Here is a 16831-nt window from a genome sequence, read left to right on the forward strand (position 1 = left end):
ATTTTAGGGACATCATCTGCACAAAATACAAGAACACACAATTAGTCAGGAGGAAGGAATTGTGTCAGTTTTTTGTGCACTTTACAAAGAATTTTGTACATTTCTTCATGTCCACTTACCAATGCAGATCCAGTGTGGCAGGTACACATCATCAAACCTTCCAGCAATGACTGTGATGTCCATTAGGGGACCTGCAGGTATGTATTTGATGCTTTCCATCCTCTCCATTGGTTCGTCCCAAGAGCAAAACTGGTACCTAAAGCTGACCTTTTCCTTACAGGCCCAGCGCAAGCCAGAGACACTGCATTCAAAGTGGTTTCCTGCTTCAGACTGTAGGCTAAGAAGTGAAGAACAAAACTAGTGAGTTTGTGTATATGTACAAAAATACTGTATTAGGGGCACAACGGAATAAATATATTTTTCCAAGAAATAAGGGTAACTGTTTCCTCTAGTTCCAGTTTGCTGTGTTGAGTTTTTTGGATATTTTGGTTAGTTTTACCTGTAAGTTGGAGTCTCATCTGCACCTGTACTGTTCATTTTAGGGTCAAGTTTAGTCCAGTCACTGGAGTCCAGCTGCAGAGGACAATCATTTAAAATAGAAAAGTCTCTTTTTGCGTCATCCTAATTGAATAAGTAAATAACAAATAACTGAACTGAATAAATTAATGAATTTAAGTGATTACCACAGTGCTTCCACAAGCCTCAAGCTCCAAGCTTCTTGAAGGCCCTTGTGAAGACACGTTGGATTTTTTTAAAATTATGTTATGACATGAAAATTATTCCAAGTAAAAACAAGCATTCAACAATCAGCAGGCATATGTAAATGTGTAGGCATGTGTATATGTGGGTGTGCATGTATGTGTGTGTAACAACAGAAGTTTGGAGTGAGGGAAGTGGCGAACATGACCACGTCGGTGGTTCATCAGCCGCTGATTCAAAATGGTGGATCGATCCGTGAAGCTTAAGAAAGGGGTTGAGACACCCAAATGGCGTGGAGCACAGTTTGAGTTAGACTACAGCTGTGGATTACAGATATGTGTGTATTCCGATGTTTGTGTAGTGTGTGAGTGTGTAAATGTGGAGGTCAGTATAGAAAAGGAGAGAAAAAAAATGGAAAAGGGGCGCATAAAGAAAGGGCTATAAGATCCTGGTTACCATGGTTACGTACAATGTAACACACTATCACACAGCACATGCAGTGAAATCGCATTCAATCAGCAGGTACAGGCATAATCTTGAAAGGGTGTTGCTTTTGTCTCCACAGATGCAAAAACACAAATCCTAACTACTGAGGTGAAACACAATAACTACCACTTTATCGCACGGGAACCAGCGGTGACCTTTCATTCGACAGTCGTGTTCTTGGACTTCAGTCACAGCTATTGGCCTCACCCACAATGTCAGGAATAAACCTAACTAACAGAGGCAACGAGAATTAGCCAATCAGAGGCAGAGTTGTCCATAGAGCCACGAGCACGCTAAACCACTGATAGAGTGACTGATGTCATTAGTCAGCATATAGGATATATGCTTCTAGATAAAATAACATTTAAAACAAACACACACATTCAGATTGGTGCCTGACTGTCCATATGTAAGAGTAACATTAAAGAAAAATAATAAAGACCACACTCTGTATACCAAATTTTTGATATTCAAATAATAATAATGTAGTTTTTTTCACAACTTACCTTTAGATCCTGAGCTGATGTCTGACAACTTCTGCGCCAGATCAGTCCTGCTCATCTTCTTTAAAACCTCCCTGGTCACCTCCACTGACTGTTGGCCGTAGATCTCCACCATCAGCTCCACTGTTTCAACTCTGTCTGCCATCTCCATTCTGTGTCTTGGGATTCTTGGGAGGCCTTCCTTGATGTTAGTGTACTGCAGGACACGATTGAATTTCTTGAGATCCCTGTCACTTAAATATTCCAGTGTTTCCAAAAGCTTTTCCTGAAGTGATGTCATGGTTACTTCCTGATGGATTAGGAGTGATCAGAGGGCATTAAGTAAATGTTTTAACCCTGCATCTATTGAATGAAAGCTGTGATGTGTCAGACTCACTCTCTTGAACAGTGCAGGTTGATGTTCATCCTCTGAGGATAAAAGAAATAAAAACTGAATCAGAGGTTTATTTTTGTTGCCAGCCAACGGAGGAGTTACCTGTTCACTTCGCACTGCCTGTGGATCGCCTTTTTCTGTCTGGAAAACTCACCAACGCTGCCTGCCTCGCCTCTGCTCAGAAGTACTTTTTGTTGCTTAATAAAACTATGTGAACTTTCCTCTGCTTCTGGTCGTGTTTGTGTCCGCACTTGGGTTCAGCCTTAAGCGAAACGCAACAATTTTCTTATTACACGTAATATAATAGAGTATAATCGACTTTTCAAAGGCTCAGTTACTACAAAAAGAAATAAAATGAAACAAATTCACTGCAAAATGATTATTAACACCATCACAATTTAAAGCATTCAAATCCAACAGCCCAGAAACTAAATTACTAAACTTATTAAACTTCTATCATTCAGTTTATGTTGTGTAAGAGTTGTTGATTTAATTCATCATTTCATATATATAATCTATTGATCCCTGCCCCGTGTTTTACATTTCTTATCGGTGATGATGACAGAGTTAGCACTTAAAGCAGATTTACTTTTATTTATTATGAATTAAAATTGTATGAGTGTATTATGTAATATGACAGTTGTCTTTATTGTCTTACCTTTGAGTCTTGACCACTTGGGGTTGGACCACTTCATCATCATTTCATCCATGGCCATCATTGTTAAAAACTCCCTGGTCACCTCCACAGACTGTTGGCCGTAGATTTCCACCATCAGCTCCACTATTTCATCTCTGTCTGCCATCTCTATCTGGTGTCTTGGGATTCCTGGGAGACCTTCCTTCGTGTGTTTGTGCTGCAGAAACAACTTGAATTGCTCGAGCTCCCCATAACTTAAATCTTTCAGTGTTTCCAAAAGCTTCTTCTGAAGTGATGTCATGGTCGCTTCCTGATGGATTCAAAGTGATCAGAGGGCATTTATGTCATTTCTCCACTATAGTGATGAAACAATAATTTCATGATTTCTATGTCATGAGAGAATTGTAAGAACTAATATAACCATCACAACACAGTATGATTCATTTGATTTATTTCTTTAAACTGGTTATTAGTAATTGTGCTGTCTTGACTGTCTCTAACTCTCTTTGCCACCAAAAGCAGCAATAAGCCACTTGATCACATTTCCTTATCACTTCTACAGCAGCTGTGGTTCTGGTTTAAAAACGTCTTCACTTTTAACCTGTAACTACTAAATGAAAGCTGTGTAAAGTGTGTCTGATGTAACACTACTCACTTTCTGAAACCATTCAGACTGGAAATCCACTGAGGAGAAAGAAAACAGAAAATGACTCATTACTGATTCAAAATGAGAACATAAACAACTTTTATCAGATTTAGTTGCTTTAGTTGTGATTTCTGCAGTCAAAGTAAGCCTGGACCCTCTACTTTTGTCATATTTCTCATTGGCAACTAGAGTTAGAGCCAAATCAGATTAACTGTGTTATTATGAATTATAAAATTTATTACACATTTATGAAACATATGATTGTGTGAAGTGGCAGTTTTTGTCTTCTATCTCTGACCTTTGGATCTTGAGCTGGTCTCTGACAACCTGTCTACCAGATCAGTCCTGTTTATGTCCATTAAAACCTCCTTGGTCACTTCCACGGTCCGCTCGCCACAGGTCTGCACCATTAGACGCACTAGTTCATCTTCACTTTTTACACAGTTCAATTGACTTAATGAGATTTGTGGGAAACTCTTTTGGAAGTACGTGAACTGCAGCAACCGCATGAACTTCTCGAGCTCCCTGTGACTTAAATCCTTCAGTGTTTCCAAAAGAAACTGTTCAACAGCTGCCTGAAAAAAAAAAAGAGGATACGTTAAGCAAATGTGTAATTTCTCGATGTGTATAGTTAAAGATTTTTTCTTTGTATTTAATGTGGGTTTTAGACAGAGTATAGATGTTGGTTTGATGCTGGTTTAATATTAAAATTTTTGCCAGATTCTGTTTTATTTGTTCCCAAATTCTGTGTTTTCCGTTTAAATTTTTTGGAATTCTGTTTTACTATTAAAGCACATTTTGTCATAAGAGATACTGTGTAATGATGTGGTGGATGACTGAAATTTCAAAAGGAAAATTAGGACTGACTAACTAATAGTCGAAGATTCGATGCTTTGATGGGCGGAGCCTGATTCGACTGTCAATCTCACAGTCGAAGCTTCGCAGTGAAACAAGGATCAGGCCATTTTGGCGATATGAGGATGCTCAACGTCTGATTTTACATAGAACTACCAGTTTTCTCCCAAAAAGTTAATCTACAGTCTGTTCCAATACACATTTCAACGTTTAATGCTGTAAATAAACATGTAAAAAGAAAAAAACTTTCGATAAATGTTTTTAAAGTGCGTGAATGAATCCAAAATCGTAACCCTAACCCTGGGTCGTCAGTGCGTATGTGTATGCCTAGCGTGTATGTAGTAGCAGCGGTTGGACACTTGCTGAAGAGACGGAGCGGATCCCCCGGTGTTATGCCGAGTTGTCCGCACCTCGCGGGACTTTCGGATAATTTATCACCGTTGATGAACAACACAAAGAATATTTTATTGTTTTTAAATAGCAGCTACTTACTACTAATAGACCTGCAAGAAACCGCGACGTGCATGCAGTTGTCAGCAGCACGGCATGCATGCTAAACTCTGCACAAGACCGGTGAATAGCAGGCGAGAGAGAAAAAGAGAGACAAGCTCTGCAGCTTCTCATGCCGCCAGAGAAGGACCAAGATGGCGGCCAGTGCAGACGTGTGGTTCTGAGCTCCGGAAGGTTTTGAGTACCGGTTGCCTTATCCAAAGACAAAAACTGCAAAAAGTGAACGTAAAGGACAGCGGCCTGCAAGCAAAAGAGAAAAATGTAATAACACAAGTTTAATACGGACGTATTATTGTCGCATGAAACAACCTTGTTAATAGCTGCAACCGAGCTCTGCTAGCTAGCCTATTTACATTACAAGCTAATGTTAACCTGCCTATTGAACGTTGACCATGCCAAGTGAAGAGCAGAAGAGGGGGGAACTTTCTAATGGACTTGAATGGATGTCTGAAACCCCTGTGTCAAGTCCAAACACAATAAAGATTTTGTTCAAGCAGCCAGGAGAAGGAAGTGTCCAATCCGACATATTAAAAGCTATCCAGGAATTAACAAGCAGATCTACCTCCCTTGAACAAAAGATTAGCAAAAACACTGCAGACATTTTGTCCATCAAAGAAAATGTTGAAGGGATGGATCATTGGATGAAAACAACTAATGAGAAGATACATGCTATAAGAAAAAAAAATCTCAAGATAAAAAAAAAAGATACAAAAAAAATAAGATACGAAGATTGAAGAAGCAGAACAATAGTCGATGCTGGATTTCTCATTAATATTGTACACCAGATTGGACATCCCAGGGAAGACAGGAGCCCATGTCCACTTCACTATGCGCACCTTCAGGCACAAAATCTGGCAGTGTCAGAAAAAGCTTTGGCCATTGGTTGACAAAGCGCGGAAGGAGGGGAAAATGTGACTTGGTGCGGCCCTGAGGTGATCATCGACGGAGTTACTGCAGACACGGTAAAAGAAATGATATAAGCATCACTTGATCTCTTGACTATGTGGTCCTACTTTAGATGTTGGTTTTGCCGAGACGGATCTAAAACAACAGGTTGGTCTAGATATTATACATTAGTCAAGTTAACAAAATGTTGGACAATTGTATGAAAGATTCCTTTGTGTCAAGTATTTTCCTATAACAGAGAATTTAATCTTGTAATGAAAGCTATTCCCAATGGTCTATCATATTTAATGAAATGTCATCTTCAATATGAGCAAGCACTGAGGTTAGAACCCCCTTTGATGATAAATGGTATTGTTATTATGAAAGCTAAATGCAACAATAAGCATATACGTAATAACCTGTAACAGAAGAAAAATTACTCCTAAAGGTAAATTCATCTGGGACTACATTCTCTACAGGTATCTATTGGAATAAGGCATGGTTACTCCCATTCAAATTTTGTATTAACAATAAAATTAATAAAGTGCACATTAAAATTGTAAATGCTCCGTATTTGTATAGCGCCTTTCTAGCCTTTTCGACCTCTCAAAGCGCTTTTACACTACATCTGCATTCACCAGTCACACACATTCATACACTGAGCCTAAGCGCTCAAACGGAAACTAACATTCACACTCATTCATACACTGGCGGAACAGCCGCCAGGGGCAATGCGGGGTTCAGTATCTTGCCCAAGGACACTTCGACATGCAACCAGGGGGAGCCACGATTAAACTCCCGACCTTCCGATTAACGGCCAACCCGCTCTACCTCCTGAGCCACAGCCGCCCAACGTATACCTAACAAATATATATTACTCCAAATTTTTAGATATTGAAAACAAATGTGTTTTTTGCAATGATGAACTGGAATCATTACAAGATTACAAATTTTTTCACAGTGTACATTCACTTACCTTTTGGACTCGTATGAAAGATTATATTAGGGGTGAAACTAAAAACAATGGTAAAATCGACAGTATAAATATCATTACATATTTCGAACATGATAAATGTAATGTCAAAGAAGTTGTAAACTTATTGATCTTACATGGCAAAAAGTGCAAAAACACAAAGACTCTCCCCAACTTCACTGGATTTCTATGCAGGTTTATATTAAAATCCTTAAGCTTATTGACCCGAAAATGCAACAGAACTATCAAATTGTACAATGAAATCTTTAAAGAGAAACAATAACCCTTTGTTTGTTTTCCCCTTTTTCTTTAATGTTGTATTATTTCATATAGGCCTACTGTTCCTCCACAGTTTTATGATGAATAATTTATCTTTACACTTTATGATGAGCACAATCTGCTGTATTTGTACATTCGTTGTTGTCAATAAAAAAATTTAAAAAATATCTGACACTGCCCCCACAGTCACGAAGTCTACAACGAGTTTGCGTTTTCTTTCATTGAAGTGAGCTTTCTTTCTCTTTGATATGATGGTGTGTCTGTGTGTGTGTGGAGGACCGAGGAGACCCGCCCTCGCTGAAACACAAACACAGAGAGGGAAGGAGCAGCACTGATAAACACGAGAATAACGTTGCCCAACTTAAGTTCAAATTAATTGAACTCCTGAGGCGACAAGCAGAAGCAAATTGCCTTTGTGTGAGAAAACAATTTTTTTTAATATAGCCTAATTATATTTGATATAGTCATTCTTTCAGGGGGGGTGGGCCGCCATGTCTATCATCACATCAGTGGTGGACATTACTGCTAAAGAGCTCAACCATAAAACCGGGGTGGGTAATGTTGGAGATAGTTTGGACATCCCTTCGGGGACTCCCTCCAAAGCCTCTCCCCCAAAACACATTTTCATCCGCAGTGAGTGCACAGGCAGAATTCACACAGACAGGCAGTTAGTTAGTTAGACAGGCAGGTACGCCAGCCAATATTTTCATTCAAACTGAATGAAGTCCTTGTCAGATGCCATGCTTATTACAGGCCTGCAATACAGGATTTTTCATTTTTTGTGTCACAGATTTGATTTTGATTGCTGTCCGGATGCAAAGAGAATTTCAACAAATATATCAAAAAATGCTTCTGAAATAAATTGCCTATCCCAGCTTGATGGTTGTAAGAACCATCCAATTTAAAACATTTGGTTTGTGTCATTATTTGTGATGTTCAAGATGAGGATGGTTTTCAAACTGCATCTATTGAATGAAAGGTGTGATGTGTAAAGTCAGACTCACTCTCTCGAATGGTGCAGGTCGATGTTCATCCACAGAGTGTTTCTCTGAGGAGAAAAGAAATTTAAAGTATTATATTAGTATTATAAACGATTTAACATAGACTATAATTGACATTAATAAGTCTCAGTTACTTCAAAAGGAAAAAAAATAAAACACTATTTCATTAATGATTTATTGACCCCTGCCCACTGTTATATGATGATTTTTAATTAAAGCAGATTCACATTTTTTTTATCATAAATAAATTATAAAATGTATTTATTATACATTTCTGAGACGCATGATTATGTGATATGACAACTTTTTATCTTCTTGGTCTTACTTTTGAGTGCGGAGCTGGGTTTTGACAATTTCTCCATCATATCAGTCCTGTTCATCTTCTTCAAAACCTCCCTGGTCAACTCCACAGACTGTTGGCCATAGTTCTCCACCATCAGACTGACTATTTCTGCTCTGGCTGTGTGTCTCAACGTCCATGAGATGTATGGGAGGTCCTTCTGGGAGACAATCCACTGCAGGAACTCCTTGAATTTCTTGAGCTCCTTGTTACTCAAATCATTCAGGGTTTCCAAAAGCAGCTGTTCAACAGCTGCTATTGTTGCAACCTGAAACGATCAAAACGTTCAGGGAAAATATATTTAATCTGCTGGACCAATTAAAAATATGTTTGTTTCTGCCAGATCACGCGATGTATTGATACATTTGGTTATTGCTGTTGCATTGATTATAGTTCACAACATCAATTTTATTGATTAGTATGTTCTTATTTTCTTTTCAAATTGAACACATTTCACTTTGGGTTCAAATGAACCCAAAGTGAAAAGCTACAACTCTTTTCACAAACACTGAAATGAGTCAGAGCAGGAGAGCATGTTTTGTATTTATTTACTGTATATTTTAACACTTAAATGATTTGAAGTACGCTAAAAAGATGTTTGATCAATGTTTATTTTACTTACTCTCTGGATCAGTGCAGACCGGTGTTCATCTGCAGAAGGTTTCTCTGAGGAGAAAAGTGGTAAAAGTAATGAGTGATTCATCCAACATCTGACAATAAACAATGTTATAAGGCAATACTGCTTTCTAAATATTTACAGAACACAAAAACCTTACACCTCCTCAACAGTGACATATACGTTGTAAATGTATATATTATAATAATATAATATATAATAATTATAATTATACATTTTGAACTCCAGATGGTGTATCTTCTCTAAATTAGATATATAGTTTATATACGTTATACACTGTATATATACATACATACATACATAGCACATATAGTATATACAGTATGTACACACTGTATGTATATATACACTATACTATGTATATATTTTATGTATCATGTAAAGAGAATAAGACATGGCACAAGTTATGAGACACATGTTAAGGACCAGTTTTATGATTTTAACATGTTTTTGTCTTACTTTTGGGTCCTGAGCTGCTGTCTGACAACCTGTGCACCAGATCAGTCCTCTCTATCATCTTTAAAACCTCCTTGGTCTTCTCCACAGAATGTTGGCCATAGAGCTGCACCATTAAAATCACTGTAACCTGAATGTCTGTTGCCTCCAGCAGCATTACTGTGATGTCTGAGAAACACTGAATTTGACTCAGGAAGACATAATATATGAAGTCCTTGAGCTGCCCTCCACTCAAATCAGCCAGCGTTTCCAGAAGCAGCTCTATAACAGATGCCATTGTTTCTACCTGGTGAATTCAGAGGAAATGTTCATGGTGATTGCAACCATGTTTATATTTTTATTTTCAATTAATCAATTACCAAAAAATAGTTATTTTATATATATATATGGTTAACCAATCACTTAATGGATGAATTGTTTCAGTTTTAGTTTAAAGTCAGACAGATTACTCACTTTTTCAGTCACTGCAGGCCAATGCTCATCCACAGAGTGTTTCTCTGTTGATACAGGAACTATAGAAACCCGTTAATGATTAATTTAACATCAGGCTTTATAATGAGACACTGTCAGACTATAAAAATACTAATATTAAGGATTCACTGCAAAATGGACAGAAAATTTACTTAATAGTAATATCATAAAAATCATTTCTCGACTTCATGTGATGAACACTAAGATTTGCTATTACACTCACTGTTTAAGGTTCATACACTGATATGTAAATTTAAATAAATATAGGGCTTTGAGGAAACTTTATTCTTAGTTCAATTAATTATATTTGTTGTTTTGATATATCTTATTTAGTGTTTTAAGTGTTTTTATCTATTATAGACCTACCTTTCTCTGTGGTATTCACACCAAAGGCTTCAGCAGATGATCCTTCAGCTGCAATGCATTTAATGAAAATTTTTATTGTAATAATAAATACACTGTGTGTACCCTTTCTGTGTTCTAATTATAATACTAGGTCCTGAGAATAAGTCTTTTATTAGTTATAGTTATAGTTAGTTATAAGTTTCAGGTGTGTGAAAGAAGTAGTCATGGTCAATGAGAAAGCTATTCTACAGACAAAGAACATGTGGCCCAAAAAAGAAGAATGTTTTCAAAGAAAAGATGTTGAGAGAACTTGGAAAACACTACATTTACAAAAAAGGACCAAAGTTAACAGATTCATTAATCCTCAGAACATCGTTGCTTTAAAGTCCAAAACATTCACCTCTAAAGGATAATTTTTTTGAAAAGTGGTGGGAACATTTAAGGGTTCAGATTAGGGGTGAGACGAAACACTTAGTCCACAAGACATGATAATGCATAATATTGGAGTCACGAGAACAAGACAACAAGATCCTTCAATGCTATTTAGAAGAAATATTCATTGATGAAATAGGCTATTCAATTGTGGGGTCTGGGGTCCCACCCCAGAAGATTTTGAGCATTAAACTCTTAATTTCTTGCAGTCTAGAGACATATTCTGAACCAATTTATGGTGGAAATGTCTTTATTGATATGAAGGGAAACAAAATGCATGTGGCCAGTGACAAATCAGAAAATAAAAATATTCTTGAATATAATTCAGTAATAAGCAGCTTGTTTTTTTGGCCTAAGTTACTTTTTTTGGACATGGTAGATTTGTTTCTTCCATATTTACATTGCAATGTTTTCCTATTAGGCATGTAAACCTTTCTCATAGAATCTTAATTTGTTCTAATTTTCAGAAAACTTTTAGCAAATGCTTTCAAAAAGTGTTGGGGAAAGCACTTTGTAACCATGTATATTTATTATTATACATTAATGTATTATGCACCACAGTTACCTCTGCAAATCAAATTGCCTCACCGATATACAAACCTGGATGCAAACAAACTTCCTCCCCCAACTCGATTACAATAAATCTGACAGATTTCATCGGCACCAAATCACTCACAAAAAACACCAACAACTTCAGTCTCTCCATCAACAACTCTACCAAGTCCCCATCCCCACATAACCACAACCTCGGAGTCATCTTTGTCAGCAACCATATAACCATATAACCAGGACTGCCTTCTTTCACCTCAAAAACATTACCTTCTCTGCTGCCGAAACCTCGATCCATGCCTTCGTTACATCCAGAATTGACTACTGCAATAGCGTCCTCTATCTTCCAAGCCCTAAATAAATTTCAATATATCCAAAACTGTCCACACCCACACCTGTGACCACATCACCCCCGTCCTCAAGAATCTCCCCTAGATCCCTGTTCCCCAACGTATTCAGTACGTTACAAAATCCTCCCCCTCTCTCACAAAGCCCTCCATAACTAGGCCCCTTCCTACATCACAGACCTGCTCCACCGCCACACTCCTAATTCCGCACAGACAGGACACTAGAGTGGATGGACAATGTTTTTAATGTTGAGATGTCGGCCAGAGAATTCTCAAATGTTTTTGTTGTTGCCGTTTACATTCCTCCAGCTGCAAATTAAAAAAATGCACTTCAGAAACTGTATGAGGTCAGCAGCAGTGACATGACAAGACAACCTGATGGTGTTGTTATTGTTGCTGGTGATTTTAATCAAACAAATCTCAGAACGGTATTACTTAAATTCCACCAGCATGTCCACATCCCCACCGGAGGAACACACACCTTGTCTACACCAATATTCCTGGCAGCTACAAAGCCCTCCCCCGTCCCCATTTTGGTCTATCAGACCATATTTCTCTGGTTCTTCAGCCCACTTACACCCAGCTGATTAAAAGGGTCAAATCAACATTCAAAGTGTGGACAGATGAATCTACAGCAGCTCTACAGGACTGTTTTGGGAGCACAAATTGAGTATGTTCAGAGGTCGCCACCCAGGAGAGCCATATCATCCTTGAGGAATATACATCATCAGTGACATCATACATCAGCAAATGTGTTGATGTGGTGATCACTAAAACGATAAAATCATTCCTCAATCAAAAGGACTGGATGAATGGAGAGGTGAGGGTTCGGCCCAGAGCCAAAAAAGCGGCGAAGCAGAGACTGGAGAGAGACCTCTCAGGCTACAATAGCAGGAGCTCCACCATCATGTGTAAAAACCTGAGCCAATCAGCTAGTTGATGTTGTTACTGATTTTTTTTTAACATCTCACTGTCTCAGGAGAGGGTTCCCACCTGCTTCAAGACAGCCACCATTATTCCTGTACCTAAAAAGTCTGCAGTGTCTAGTCTGAACGACTACCGCCCTGTGGCTCTCACCCCCATTCTGATGAAGCGCTTTGAGAAACTGGTTCTTCAGCACATAAAGAACAACATCCCAGCCAGCCTGGACCCTCACCAGTTTGCTTTCAGAACCAACAGATCCACAGAGGATGCCACATCCACTGCCCTCCACTCAGCCCTCACACACCTTGAAAAAAACAACACCTACATCAGAACGCTGTCTGTGGATTTCAGCTCAGCATTCAACACAATCTCCACCATGAAACTGATCAGCAAACTCAGCACTCTGGGTTTAAATACAATGCTCTACAACTGTAGACACCCTCACAAACAGACCCCAGTCAGTTAAGATTGGCGGACAAACCTCCTCCCCTCTAGTTTTCTGCACTGGAGCCCCCCAGGTCTGTGTGCTCAGCCCCCTCCTGTTCACGCTGTACACCCACGAGTTCACACAGAGAGAACTCTGTTATAAAGTTTGCGGACGGCACCACCATCATCGGCCGGATTTCAAACAACGAGGGTTCATATCGGGAGGAAAGTGACAATCTTCCAGAGTGGTGCACAGCAAACAACTTCTGCTTAACTTTTAGGAAGAAGGAGATAAAGACACACACTCTTGTCTACATCAGTGGAGCTGAGGTGGATCAGGTGAACAGTTTCAGGTTCCTGGGAATTAGCATCACAGAGTGTTAGGAGTGTGGTATTTGTGTTCATGTCTTTCCTGTTTAAGTCTGTTTTTGGTTCTCTGTTTGTCTGTAGTCTTGTTCAGTTAGTTCCTAGTCCTGTGCGTTAGTTAATATCTTTTGTGTTTACTCCTGGTCTTGTGTTCCCTGTTTAGTCTTGTGTATTCCCTTGTTCTTTTACTGGTTCTGTTTAGCTCTGTCGCATTCTTGGTTATTCACTCTGCCCCATGTCTGCTTGTCTAAGTGCTCTCTCTGTTGTCTCTGCCTGCCTGCCTCTCTGTTTTCCTGCTGTCTCTCTGCCTCCCTCGTTAGCCTCATGTCTGTCACCTGCGTTGCTCCCGCCCTGCTCATTATCCCTGGTATATATGTGTGGTCTTTCTGTTCAGCCCTTGTCCGGTGTTCGTGTTACCTTCTGTGCGTGGATTCCCCAGTGTTAAGTCTTGTTGCCTGTCTTCCTCGTCGTGTCTCTCTGTTTCCCTGCTCATTTTGGATTCTCACCTGTTTGGATAACCTGTTTTTGGACTCTGTTGATCAGCCACTCTGCTTGTAAGTGTGCTCGCCTTTAGTTTGTATTAAACCCCATTCAACTGTTCCTCCTCTGCCTTGCGTCCTGCGTTTGGGTCCTCCAACCTGCCTCCACCCCACCCACCGTAACACAGAGAACCTGACATGGTCATCTCACATCTCCACACTATATTTCTTGAGGAAGCTTAAGAAGGCCAAATTCCCGTGCCAAGTTCTTGTCAGCTTTTACAAAGGAGCAACAGAAAGCATCCTGACTGGAAACATCACAAACCGGCATGGGATGTGATTAAAACTGCTCAGAAGATCATTGGTACCCATCTCTCGAGCATCAGTGATATGGGTGAGGTGCCTACGCAGAGCCCAAAGGATACAGACCTTTCACCACTGCCGCCCCCTCACTGTGTATCTTATACGTACATAATTACTGATTTTACTGAGAAGCGCTATAGAAATAAATAGTATTATCTTTATTTTACCTTTGGGTCCTGAGCTGGTCTCTGACAACCTCTGCACGAGATCAGTCCTGTTCATGTCCATGAAAACCTCCAAGGTCACCTCTACAGACTGTTGACAGAACATCTTCATTATCATATCCACCAGTTCGTCTGTCCTGTCTGTCATCAGCATCAATTTCCATGAGATGTCTGGAAGGCTCCTATGGAAGAACCCAAACTGCAGCAACCACTTGAACTTGTTCAGCTCAGAGTAACTCAAATATCTGAGTGTTTCCAAAAGCAGCTGTTTAATAGCCGCCATTGTTGCCACCTGAAAAATTCAAAGAGGAAATATGTTCTTCACTGGAAACATTTAGGACTTATCTTTTAGCATCTAATCAGTGCCGCTATTTTAGACGTTTGAATATTTTAAGTTTTGTGTTTCTACAACATCACCTAAGCTACAGATGCATTTGGTAATTTTCTGTTTGTTAGAGGTAAGGAGGATTAATTTTTCCTTCTTCCCTTAAATATCTGTAACCTGATTAATGGGTTTTTTTTATTTCCAGGTTGTAACTCAATTTAATTAATTTAAATGAGCCACTCATCTCAACATCAGATCTTGTTGATGAAGTAACTGTAGAAACAGGTGGCAGCACAATGCAGATATTTTCTCAATTTCATGTTTTGGATTTTGTTTAATTCTTTGAAAATCTTTTTTTAAAGATTATCAAACTCAATCAAATGTCACCTTCAATTCTGTGAGACACATTCAATTTAAATCATGAGTTTGGTTTAATTTAACATCATTAATGTTGATATGATTTGAACCTGCATCTAATAAGAGCAGCACTCTGCATGGTCAGACAGGTATGACACTGCTCACCTTGTGGATCAGTGCAGACAGGCGTTCATCGACAGAGTGTTTTTCTGAGGAGAGAGACAGGACATAAAAACGAGTGATTGAAAAAGAATTACAATACAAAGGGTCAATACAGAATTATACAGAAACCTTATCAGTTACATGTAATTGATCAGTGATATTTTGCCCCTCTCCAGAAAATTTTTCTTTTCTTTACATTAATCACAAAATCTGTTTGTACACAAGATGATGCTTCTTTTCTGTTTTCTTCACATGTTAGGTTTCATGATTTTAACGTTTTTGTCTTTATTGTCTTACTTTTGGCTCCTGAGCAGGTGTCTGACAACCTCTGTACCAGATCCATCCTCTCCATCCTCTTTAAAACCTCCTTGATCTTCTCCGCAGACTGCTGGCCGTATATCTGCACCATTGAAAACACTGTGTACTGCATGTCACCCATAATAAGCAGCCAGCATGGGATGTCTAAGAAGTGTCTGTGTAGGTCAGTTTGATTGAGGAAATATTTGAACCTCTCAAACTCCCCGACACTTAAATCAGTCAGTGTTTCCAGAAGCAGCTCTATAACAGACACCATCGTTTCCACCTGGAAAATTCAAAGGAAATGTTCATGGAGCAAAAGTACAGTTAATCAGCTGGAATGATGACAGATTTTAGAAATATGGATGTATTCAGAGTACATCAGCCATTTCACACAAGATATTGCTGATATTTGTGAAACTGCTTGTACATCAACAACATCAATGTTACTCCCTTAAGTCCATCCATCATCAATTGCTTATCCTGCATACAGAGTTGCGGGGGGCTTGTGCCAGTCCCAACTTACATTGGGCGAAAGGCGGGGTACACCCTGGACAGGTTGCCAGTCCATCGCAGGGCCACACATAGACAAACAACCACTCACACTCACACCTAAGGACAATTTTGGAGACACGAATTAACCTAGCCTGCATGTCTTTGGACGGTGGGAGGAAGTCAGAGCACCCGGAGAGAACCCATGTGGAACATGCAAACTCCACAAAGAAAGGCTACCGGGGTTTGAACCCCCGACCTTCTTGCTGTGAGGAGACAGTGCTAACTACTGCACCACCACGCCGCCCTTCCCTTTAGTCCACTTTTATAAAATAACAAACTTGCTTTTACTATTGCCTACATTACATTGCCTATTGTAACTCTTTCAAAGACGGGGCTACAAAGACAGCAATGAGTCTCTTTATTTGACAACAGAGTGGCTGTTTAACTTGTTGCATCTTTTCTTCTAATATAAAAAGTAACAAAACACACCAACTTATTTTTCTGTTTTAAAATATTGTGAATTTCTATCTCTGTCAAACTAATCAAGAAGAATGTACTGTATATTCCCACAGATACAGTATAAAAGGTAGATATAACACATCCTTAAAATTATTAGTAAATAAAAGCATTCATGCTTAAGACCTCGCATTTACATTATGTAGCTTGATCGGTTCAATTCTTTAAGAGAACTATCTGAGGAAAATGACATTATTGTATTTCATCATTGTATCATCAATTATAATCTTCAAGATGAAGATGATTTTCATGCTTCTACTGAATCAAAGCTGCACTGTGTACAGTCAAAATACTCACTCTCTGGATCAGTGAAGGCTGCTGTTCATACACAGAGTGTTTCTCTGAAGGGGAAAGAAATACAAATTAATTGACTTAACATCAGATTTTGAAATACAAAGGATTTAATCCCAAAATGTCACTCCTCCTTAACAGTGACATAATGTAAAGCTACTTAAAGATTTTCCAACATAGTTGAATGGTTTTGGATGTATTTGTTTTTGCATTAAGCACAAACTTAAAACATCTGATCAAAC

At 38.9% G+C, this 16831-nt stretch overlaps 1 protein-coding gene across 5 annotated transcripts in view; it reads right to left on the reverse strand.

Moving 5' to 3' along the window:
• LOC123968962 overlaps positions 1–15567 on the reverse strand; it is a 21578-nt gene extending 6011 nt beyond the window's left edge. For 4 of the 5 annotated variants that reach the window (XR_006824587.1, XM_046046013.1, XM_046046011.1 and 1 more), the window contains exons 1-17: positions 15288–15567; positions 14994–15037; positions 14150–14438; positions 10118–10165; positions 9734–9792; positions 9284–9566; positions 8810–8853; positions 8173–8455; positions 7851–7894; positions 3643–3919; positions 3354–3382; positions 2720–3008; positions 2065–2096; positions 1692–1977; positions 684–727; positions 500–573; positions 120–337 (exon numbers count right to left, since the gene is read on the reverse strand). Coding sequence is in view for 4 of the 5 variants with exons in the window: in XM_046046013.1 (XP_045901969.1) it covers positions 120–337; positions 500–573; positions 684–727; positions 1692–1977; positions 2065–2096; positions 2720–3008; positions 3354–3382; positions 3643–3919; positions 7851–7894; positions 8173–8455; positions 8810–8853; positions 9284–9566; positions 9734–9792; positions 10118–10165; positions 14150–14438; positions 14994–15037; positions 15288–15564 (2620 nt within the window). In the remaining variant the exon portion in view is untranslated. The remainder of the gene's footprint in view (positions 1–119; positions 338–499; positions 574–683; positions 728–1691; positions 1978–2064; positions 2097–2719; positions 3009–3353; positions 3383–3642; positions 3920–7850; positions 7895–8172; positions 8456–8809; positions 8854–9283; positions 9567–9733; positions 9793–10117; positions 10166–14149; positions 14439–14993; positions 15038–15287) is intronic. The other variant, XM_046046014.1, reaches the window with a different exon arrangement.
• Positions 15568–16831: the final 1264 nt, after the last annotated feature.

The sequence above is a fragment of the Micropterus dolomieu genome, linkage group LG03 (assembly GCF_021292245.1).
Source record: "Micropterus dolomieu isolate WLL.071019.BEF.003 ecotype Adirondacks linkage group LG03, ASM2129224v1, whole genome shotgun sequence".
In the NCBI taxonomy this organism is placed as follows: domain Eukaryota; kingdom Metazoa; phylum Chordata; class Actinopteri; order Centrarchiformes; family Centrarchidae; genus Micropterus; species Micropterus dolomieu.